This window comes from Callithrix jacchus, chromosome 10 (genome assembly GCF_049354715.1).
Source record: "Callithrix jacchus isolate 240 chromosome 10, calJac240_pri, whole genome shotgun sequence".
Lineage (NCBI taxonomy): Eukaryota > Metazoa > Chordata > Mammalia > Primates > Cebidae > Callithrix > Callithrix jacchus.
This window is the reverse complement of record NC_133511.1, coordinates 131,604,227-131,613,583: the sequence shown is the minus strand read 5'-3', so window position 1 is coordinate 131,613,583 and position 9,357 is coordinate 131,604,227. Positions and strand designations below refer to the sequence as shown.

The following is a 9,357-nucleotide window of genomic DNA, read 5'->3' as shown; positions in this document are numbered from 1 at the left end:
AATGGAGACCAAAGTCATCAGCCCCTCCGTGCCCATTACCAGCATCCTCAGTGCCCACATTCTGCCAAGTTCTCATCTGTGCCTCCATCTGAGATTAGATGACAGCCCACTGTCTTTTCAGATGTTTAGTTAAGACTTATGTTAATATGGGCAAATCCCATCTGTCCAGTTTTGAAAATGTAAAATCACCTTCGGAAAAACTGTCTTAGCAGTGGAATGTGTCTGAGTCACGGGGCATGAAAATATGTTGGTGGTGGCAAATCCGTGAGGGTTTGCAGCCACCTCAACTCTTCCCTCCTCAGAAGAAAGAAATCAGCTGAGGGGCACAAGGCAGGAGAGACCAAGACAAGTTCTTTTCATTGATTTACTTTTTTTTTTTGAGACGGAGTTTCACTCTTGTCACCCAGGCTGGAGTGCAATGGCGCAACCTCCGCCTCCTGGGTTCAGGCAATTCTCCTGCCTCAGCCTCCTGAGTAGCTGGGATTACAGGCACGCGCCACCATGCCCAGCTAATTTTTGTATTTTTAGTAGAGACGGGGTTTCACCTTGTTGACCAGGATGGTCTCGTCTTGACCTTGTGATCCACCCGCCTCGGCCTCCCATTGCTGGGATTATAGGTGTGAGCCACCAGGCCCGGCCTCTTTGATTTACTTTTATTTCTTTTTCATTTTTTAAATTTGAGAGCGTCTTGCTCTGTCACCCAGGATGGAGTGCAACTGAGCCATCTCTACTCACTGCAACTTCCACCTCCCGGGTTCAGGCGATTCCCCTGCCTCAGCCTCCCGAGTAGATGGGATTACGCGTGCCACCACGCCTGCCTAATTTTTGTACTTTTAGTAGAGATGGGTTTCGCCACATTGGCCAGGCTGATTCGATTTCTTTTCCTTGTGATCTGCCTGCCTTGGCCTCCCCAAGTGCCAGGAGTACAGGTGTGAGCCACCAGGCCAGGCTGAGACCAGGCACGTTCTAAAGCAGGAGTGGAAGTTTGTAGAAAAGCTCTGGAGCAGGAATGAGAGGAAGTAAAGTGCACTTGGAAGGGTGCCGCGTGGTGACTTGACCTTTGCCTTGGGGTCTTATATGTTGGCATGATTCTGGCGTCTTGCGCCCCTTCCCCTGATTCTTCCCTGGGGGGCTGTCCGCAAGCACGGTGGCCTGCCAGCACCTGGGAGTGGCTGCTGGACTCACGCGCACGCTCACTGTTAAGTGAGCATCCGATGGAAGAGACGACCCAGACAGGCTTTGTGTGAGCGGCGAGGCTGTTCATCCACCCGGGTGCCAGCGGGCTGAGTCCGACAAGGGAGTCAACGTGGAGGTGGGGGCACAGCAGGCTGTACAGGCTGGGGCAACGACAGGGACGTGACAGCCGAGGGTTGGTTGCTGCTCACTCAGTGGGTTGACCCGGAGGCCGGAACAGGAACCTGCTGTCCTTTGTGGTCTTCCGATTGTTTCAGACTTTCAGGCTCCAGGTAGCCATCTGGAGGCGCACGTGCAGGTTACAGAGTTCAAAATGGCTTGACAACAGGGCTGCCATCTCTGGGGGACCCAACAGTCCCTTGAGGCGTTCTTCCCTCGGCAGCTGAATGCTCCTGGAAGGTCTGACATCAGTTAGACTCCGCCACTCTGCCTCTTACTGCGCACACTGGAGCCCACTCACCCAACTCCTGAGATTTCAGCACCGTTAAGACACGCGCTTTGAATGAAGAGACCCCCAAACAGGCTTTGTGAGGCCATTTATTCACCTGGGTGCAGGTGGGCTAAGGCTGAAAAGGGAGTTAGCGAAGGGCGGTCGGAGAGGAGTTAGTTTTATAGGTTTGGGGTGGGCGGTGGAAGCTACAGACGTTACTTTAGGGTCGTTTACTACAAGCTGGGAGGGGTCGCAGGGTGTGGAGTCAGGAGGCTGGGCCCAGGTCAGTTACACAGTCCAATGGCCTTGTCAACCGGGGCAGGAAAGAAACAACAGAAGAACGGCTCAGGTTCGTGGGGTGCCACAGGGTCTTCCTTCCGGCTACTGCAGCTTTTGTGATTCCAGAAGGCCCTCCAGAGGTGTGTGTGTCGGTCCTGGGGTCGCCATGCTGCCACAGTGCGGGCGACCTTACAATCCGTTTCAGGGTTTTAATCTGTTCAGAGACTGCCTTTCCCTGGTGTTGGTTGCTACCAATTATTATGTTAGAGAAACAGCAACACCCATCTGATCCCCACCCCAGGGGTTGCTGGACATTCCCGATTGGGGTGGGAAGGGCTCTCCTTCCTGCTCAAGCCTGAGGAGCTACCTACAGTGACAGATCAGTGAGAATTATCGTTAACTGTGAGCTGAGCTAACCCACCCCCTCCCCCACAGCTAACCCACCCCCTCCCCCCCAGGTAACCTCCCCCTTCCCCCGGCAGCTAACCCACCCCCTCCCCCCAGGTAACCTCCCCCTTCCCCCGGCAGCTAACCCACCCCCTCCCGCCAGGTAACCTCCCCCTTCCCCCACAGCTAACCCACCCCCTCCCCCCAGGTAACCTCTCCCCTCCCCCGCAGCTAACCCACCACCTCCCCCCAGGTAACCTCTCCCCTCCCCCCAGCTAACCCACCCCTCCCCCCCAGGTAACCTCCCCCCTCCCCCCAAGCCAACCTCCCCCCTCCCCCCCCACCTTGCCTTTCCCTTAATTATTCCTGGTCTTTTTTTTTTTTTTTTAAGAGAAAGGCAATTTTACTCTTCCCAAAAAAATGCCCCAAGAGGGGTTGAGCACAGAGGCACCCCTGGCCACGCACCCCCATCCTAAGCAGGGTCTGAGATGAGGCCAGGCCTGACCTGGGCTTGGGAGAAGCTGACTGGGCTCCCTGTGGCCTTTGGGAGGGAACCAGGCAGGCCTGGGTGTGGGGCTTTGCTGTTAGCACCAGGAGCCGCCCACAGCTGGGCTTGGCGACAGGGCAGCACACGGCCTTGTTGCCTCCACCTGAGAGTCTGGGGAGGGGCTGGTGGCAGAAGGCTCCCTGCGGGAGGTCACCCGAGTGACACTCAAATTCACAGACCCCCTCTGCACCCCCAACCCCTGTAAACATGAGAATGGGCTGGTGACCCACCCCAGCACCTCGGGACAAGATGAGGGTCCGAGATGTGTGGCTGGGCTTCAGGCGGCCCAGGAACTGCCTGGCTTTCTCCTGGTCTTTTGGGCCAAGCTGATCTAGAGAGACATTTAGGCCATTGTTTAAATGACAACAGGCAGCCGGGCGCGGCGGCTCAAGCCTGTAATCCCAGCACTTTGGGAGGCGAGGCAGGTGGATCATGAGATCAAGAGATCGAGACCATCCTGGTCAACATGGTGAAACCCCGTCTCTACTAAAAATACAAAAAATTAGCTGGGCATGGTGGCGCGTGCCTGTAATCCCAGCTACTCAGGAGGCTGAGGCGGGAGAATTGCCTGAACCCGGGAGGCGGAGGTTGCGGTGAGCCGAGATCGCACCATTGCACTCCAGCCTGGGTAACAAGAGCGAAACTCCGTCTCAAAAAAAAAAAACAAAAGACAACAGGCCTTGTTCAAAGTTCAGCAGTTCATCATGATTGAGGACTAAACTCTGATTTTTCATCTTCCCCAGATTCCCATCTAAGGGAGTCATGCCCCCCAAATTCTCCTCAGATGGGTTTTATTTAACCGTATATATCAAGACTGGTTTTCCAACCTGACCCTGGCATAACATCACAATCGGAGGAAGAAAATAAAAATATTTTACCCCAAAGCAAGTTTCTTTGCTATATTTGAAATGGCCCTACAAAGCTGTTCTTTGCGGGGGAAATCTGCATCTGTAAAGAATCTCTGTTAACATAGGTAGATTCTTTTTCTTTCAGACCCTCCCAATCCTGAAGAGATTAGCTAAGGACTGAATAGGAACCCTTTCTCACCTATTGTCCCAGGACAGGCACTGTCAGACTTCAAAAGAACTTTGGTCTCCACATCTTTTTCTTTTTTTGTAAGATGGGGTTTCACCATGTTGGTCAGGCTGGTCTTGAACTCCTGACCTCAGGTGATCCACCTACCTTGGCCTCCCAAAGTGCTAGGATTACAGGCATGAGCCACCACGCCTGGCCCTGGTCTCCACATCTTAACCTCAACAGTCCCTTTCTATCAATCCCAGGCCTTTAGACAAACTCAACCAATCGTCAACCAGAAAATGTTTAAATTCACCCATATCCTGGAACACCAACCTCCCCCCCATCCCCCACTGCTTCGCGTTGTCCTGCCTTTCTGGACCAAACTAATGTTTTCCTTCTTTTTCTATCTATATTTCTTTTTTCTTCTTCTTCTTCTTCTTTTTCTCTTTTTTTTGATAGAGTCTCACTCTGTCGCCAAGCTGGAGTGCAATGACACGATCTCGGCTCACTGCAACCTCTGCCTCCCAGGTTCAAGCGATTCCCCTGCCTCAGCCTCCCAAGTAGCTGGGATTACAGGTGCCCGTCACCACGCACAGCTAATTTTGTATTTTTAGTACAGACGAGGTTTCACTATGTTGGCCAGGATGGTCTCGAACTCTTGACCTCATGATCTGCTGCCTCGGCTTCGCAAAGTACTGGGATTACAGCCGTGAGTCAGCACCCCGGGGCCCAGTGTCTTTCTGGAATGTATTTGATTTATGTCTCCCTAAAATGTGTAAAACCAAGCTACAACCTGACCACCCTGGGCATGTCCCCAGGGCTGTGTCACCGGCCATGGGCTCTCCTGATTGGTTCAGAAGAAACCTCTTCAAATACCTTACAGAGTTTGACTCTTTTTGACTTGATTATGGAGTTTAAGATCAGCCTTTTGAGATTCCCCCCTTTTTTGCGAGCCTGACACCCACGGCTCCCCCTGGACCCGTCAGCTCCTGTGGTCCCTCCAGGGAGAAGCGACTCAGCTCAGGAGGACAGTGTCGACCCCCAGCGCCTTCATCTCCGCCCCAAACGATCAGAGCCCCGCGCCTGCCCCAAACTACCCTTGAAAAAACCCTACCCAGGAGCGTTGGACGAGGTCACCTGAGCACGAAGTCCGTCCCCCGCGCGGTGCGGCCATCGAGTCTGTTCAACCTTTTCGTTTTTTGAAACGGAGTCTTGCTCTGCCGCCCGGGCTGGAGTGCGGGGTCGCGATCTCGTCTCGGGGCCACCCCGGCTCCCAAACCCTTTCTTCACCTCGACGCGCGGGGGGACACGTGAGGCCCCTGACGCCTGCACCCCTGGGCTCCGCGCCGCCCCGTCCCAGTCCCCCCTGGAGGAGGAGAGGCCCGGCGGGGGCCGCCGCCCGCAGGGACCCCGGAGTCCCGCTCGGCCTCCCAGAGCTGCTGGGGAGAGACTCGGGCTCGGGCCTCTCCCGCCCCCGCCCCCGACGGCAGCCTGGGCCCCGCGGGTGGGAACCGGGATCTGGGGGGCCGCGTGGGAACCGCGCTGGGGCCGGGACCGCAGCGCACCCCGCATCTCCGCCTTCGTGTTGCGCGTTTCGACTCTGCGGGTTCGCGGGTCCCGGGCTGCCCCGCGGGGGCCTCCACCTGGCGGGAGCCTCGTCCCGCGCCCCCCGCGCCTGGGCCTGGCGCCTCCTCCCGACCCCCGGCTGCGCCCCCCGCCCGCCGGCCTCCCTGCCTCGGAGCGAGTTCCTTTCCCCGCCGCTCTATCCCCGGGACCCCTGAGCCCGCCTCGTCCCTGGTCAAGCTCACGAAAGCGGAACCCCGTGGAGAGCACGCGCCCCCACGCGCGTCCATGGTACCCCGCGGGGACCCCCAAGAGGACCGGGCCCCCGGAGCCAGGGCGCCGCAGCGGGGGCGGAGGAGGGGGTGGGGCAGTTAGGGGTCGGTCCCCAGGCAGGTCGGTCCCACTGCTGGAAGCCTGAGAGCCGCGATCCCGCGAGGGAGGAGGCGCCGCCGCCACCGTGTGCTGGGAGGCGCTGCTCTGGCCCCGGGACCTCCTGTCGGGGAGAGGGGGAGGGCCCGGCCTGGTGGGCTCCGACTTCAGAGTTTCTGTCGACTCGGTGGAGAAGTCACTGGGTCTCACTGGCCTCTGCAGTCAGGCCGTCCTGGAGGGCCCTTCCCACCCTCAGGTCAATGGCTGCCCTCACCCCAGGGGAGCAGGGAAGATGCCCGCTGGACTGGAGGAGGCAGGGCCAGGACTCAGCAGCCTGATGACCCAGGAAAGGCTGCAGGCCGCCTCCTTCAGCTGCTGCCCTAGGCACAAAGCCCGGTCCTCCCACAGGGCCCGAGCCGCCCACATGTGCAAGACCAGCGCTCCAGCCAGCTCAGAGGCAGGCAGGGTTGTCTCGGCCCAAAGGTGTTCTGGACACAGTGTGTCCTTACCTTGGTGTCAGAGGAATCTCCACCCTGTGGTCCTGGTCCAGCTGCTGCCCTCAGCAGGAGGCCAGAAACCAGCTAAGGCTGAGCAGGCGCCGTCTCCCGGGAAAGCTTTGCAGAGGAGGGATTTGGCTGTGCAGGTGGGCTCAGTCTCAGGACCAGGCTGGGGACTCGGGCAGGGCCCCTCTCAGGTGAAGTGAAAGCGTCATCACAGGCACATGCCATCGCAGACTTTATTAAGCGCCATCACAGACTTTATTAAGCGCCATCGCAGACAGGTGTGTGAAGGTACACAGCTACATCTGGGGGCGGGACCCAGGGAGCAGGACCCGAAACCCCTTGCTGCAAGGTAGGTGCAAGGGCAGCAAGTGGTGGAGTACAAGGGTGGCAGGCGGTGGGCAGCTACAAGTGAACTCTTTGGTTCTGTAAGATCTGTGACACAGCGTGGTACACGATCACAGAGCCAAACACCAGTAACAGGATGAATCCAATGGTCATGATGATGCCCACGATCAGGGCCCAGATGTTCAGGCACTTGGCGGTGGAGGCGTAGGCCTGGGCCCCGGTCAGGTCGCCAACCATCTTTCTGTCCCTAGACTGGGGTGGAGGAGACGGTGAGGGGACCAGGAGCCCTCAGATAGGAGCGACCTGTGCTATGGCTCAAGCTCCCCCCAGGCTCCTACCTGCCCTGAGATCAGGGAACACCCCTCCCCTTCCTCACCCAGCCTCAGACTCTCCAGGAGCCTCGGGGCTCAGCCTCCCTCTGCCTTGGCCCCAGCACAGGCTGTTCTCTCCACCATGGGGGGAAGTCACCTGCGAGTTCCCTCTCACTTTCTGGGGCAGCCTGGGTGCCAGTCTGGAAGGTGAGGGTGTCATTTCTGGCACTGGGTTATAGGGAGCTTTGCTCTGGGCTGCTGGATCGGGAGACTAACTCTGAGCCAGCCGGCCTCCTGGAGCCTCCTCCTAGACCTGCACTGGGCAGCTTCCCCAGGACACACACACACAGGTCACTCAGACAAAGCTACAGACGTGGGCACACACAGGACAGAGGTGCACACAAACTCACACTCACGGGGACACACAAGCCCCACCCCAGGTGGCACCTGGGCAGGTGGAGCTCCAGGCTCCCCGGCACCCCCTGGACTTCCCCGGGGCCACACGCACCTTCACGGAGTAGGCGAACGCTATGAAGCCCAGGCAACACCAGTTCATGAAGAGGGTGTTGAACAGGGACCAGACGACGTGGTCGGGCACGGAGGTCCCACTCTGGATGTTGATCACGGTGGACGTGGGGAGCATGCTGCTGTGGGGCCCCCCCAGCACTGCCACCTCGTGCTCCTCTTTGAGCATCTTCTGGCTTTGGAGAAGGAAGTATTGAGTGAAGGTTTGAGAAGTGTGGTTTTCGGTGTGGAGTCAAGGGCAGCTGTGGTATTCCGTCACTGGGACGGTGCTCAGTGGGTTTTTTCCTCTGTAGTTTCTGTTTCTCAGAAGCGTGTATCTCTTGTAAGTTTCTATTTCCTGCTGTTTATGAATTGGTGAATTAGCCAGGGACCCAGGATCAAATTACTTCATGGCAGAGTGGGAGGGAAGGCTGAGGGTTAAGGAGGGGCTTCCTCATCAGAAACTCAACTCAGGACTGGTCACTTCCTAAGTCTTGGGTTTGGGGGGCCCTGGGGATTTTACCCAGGCTCGGGTTCTCTCCACCCCAGGCTAGAAAGTGCAGGTCTCAGTGTCCCAGTTCAGGGCCCCTGCCAGGCCCCCACTCCAGGTCCTGGAACAATCCCCCCAGAGCCCTCACCTCACTTGTCACAGGCCTCATCTCCTGAACTCCCTTGCCCTTTCCTGGGGCTGCAGTCCTGCTCTATATGGGTTTGGAGGCTAAACCTCCCGGTGTCTCCTGGTGCAGGTCAGAGGCCTGGTCGCCCATGTTGGGCTCGCAAAGCAGCCCTCCAGGCCCAGGAGTGGGGACTCTGGGAGCCCTGACTGAAGACGGGGCTGTGGTGGGACACGGGAGGATTCCAGGGCCTGTGGGGGCAGCTTCAGAGCCCCGGGCACTTCCTCCCTGTGGGTCCCAGCATTGCCCGTGTGTTTGGTTGGGGTGAGTACTGGATGACTTAGGCGTTGAGTCCTGGCCATGCAGAAGGGACCTGGAGGTTTGGCAGAGAATTATCTGCTGCGTGGGGAGGGAGCCCTCGGGCAGAAGGAACCTAAAGGGAAAATCGGAGCCTGAAGGTGGACCTGCAGTTCTTCGTATCAGGTCCCTGAGCTCTCTTTCTGCTTTCTGTTCTTCCTGCTCTAAGTCTGCAGCTACTTCTCTACAGGGATAAAATCCACTGTTTGCATCCAGCCATGTCTTTTCACTGTCTGTGTGAATCGATGAATTCGTATGAGCATCTCACGGCTGGAGTTCTGAAGGCAAAGCTGTACTTTTGCTTGCGTGTGTATCTGTGTGTGTGTGTTTGTGTACGGACACGTGTTTCATTGTGTGCTTTTGGCCACGAGTCACCAAATGTGGCCTGAACTTAAAGAGTACTCATAAATTAAATAATAAACCCAAGTGCTTTTCACATTCATGTGACTTCAGTCTTTAATAAGCTAGCTTTACAGTTACTGGTAATGTTAGACATGCCTTAATAATAGTCAACGCGGATTTTTGTTTGCATTTATTTACTTATTTTATTTTTATTTATTTATTTTTGAGACAGAGTCTCGCCCCGTTGCCAGGCTGGAGTGCAGTGGCCTGATCACGGCTCACTGCAGCCTCCAACCTCTGCCTCCTGGGTTCAAGTGATTCTCCTTCCTCAGCTTCCAAAGTAGCTGGGACCACAGGTGTGTGTCACCAAGCCCAGCTAATTTCTGTACTTTTAGTAGAGACAGGGTTTCACTTTCACCATGTTGGCCAGGATGGTCTCTGTCTCGTGATCCACCTGCCTCAGCCTCCCAAAGTGCTGGGATTACGGGAGTGAGTCACCGTGCCCGGCCTATTTATTTATTTTTTGAGACAGAGTCTCACTCTGTTGCCCGGGCTGGAGTGCAATGGCGCAATCTTGGCTCACTGCAACGTCCAT

General features: G+C 56.9%; 1 protein-coding gene across 1 annotated transcript; it reads right to left on the bottom strand.

The window, feature by feature from the left end:
* Positions 1-6,521: 6,521 nt before the first annotated feature.
* Positions 6,522-7,792, bottom strand: IFITM1 (interferon induced transmembrane protein 1). Its single transcript, XM_035263963.3, has 2 exons — positions 7,454-7,792; positions 6,522-6,886 (listed from the first exon to the last, which is right to left on the bottom strand). Exons 1-2 carry the CDS (start codon positions 7,637-7,639, stop codon positions 6,692-6,694), a joined length of 381 nt encoding a protein of 126 aa, XP_035119854.3. The 5' UTR covers positions 7,640-7,792; the 3' UTR covers positions 6,522-6,691.
* Between the last annotated feature and the right edge of the window lie 1,565 nt (positions 7,793-9,357).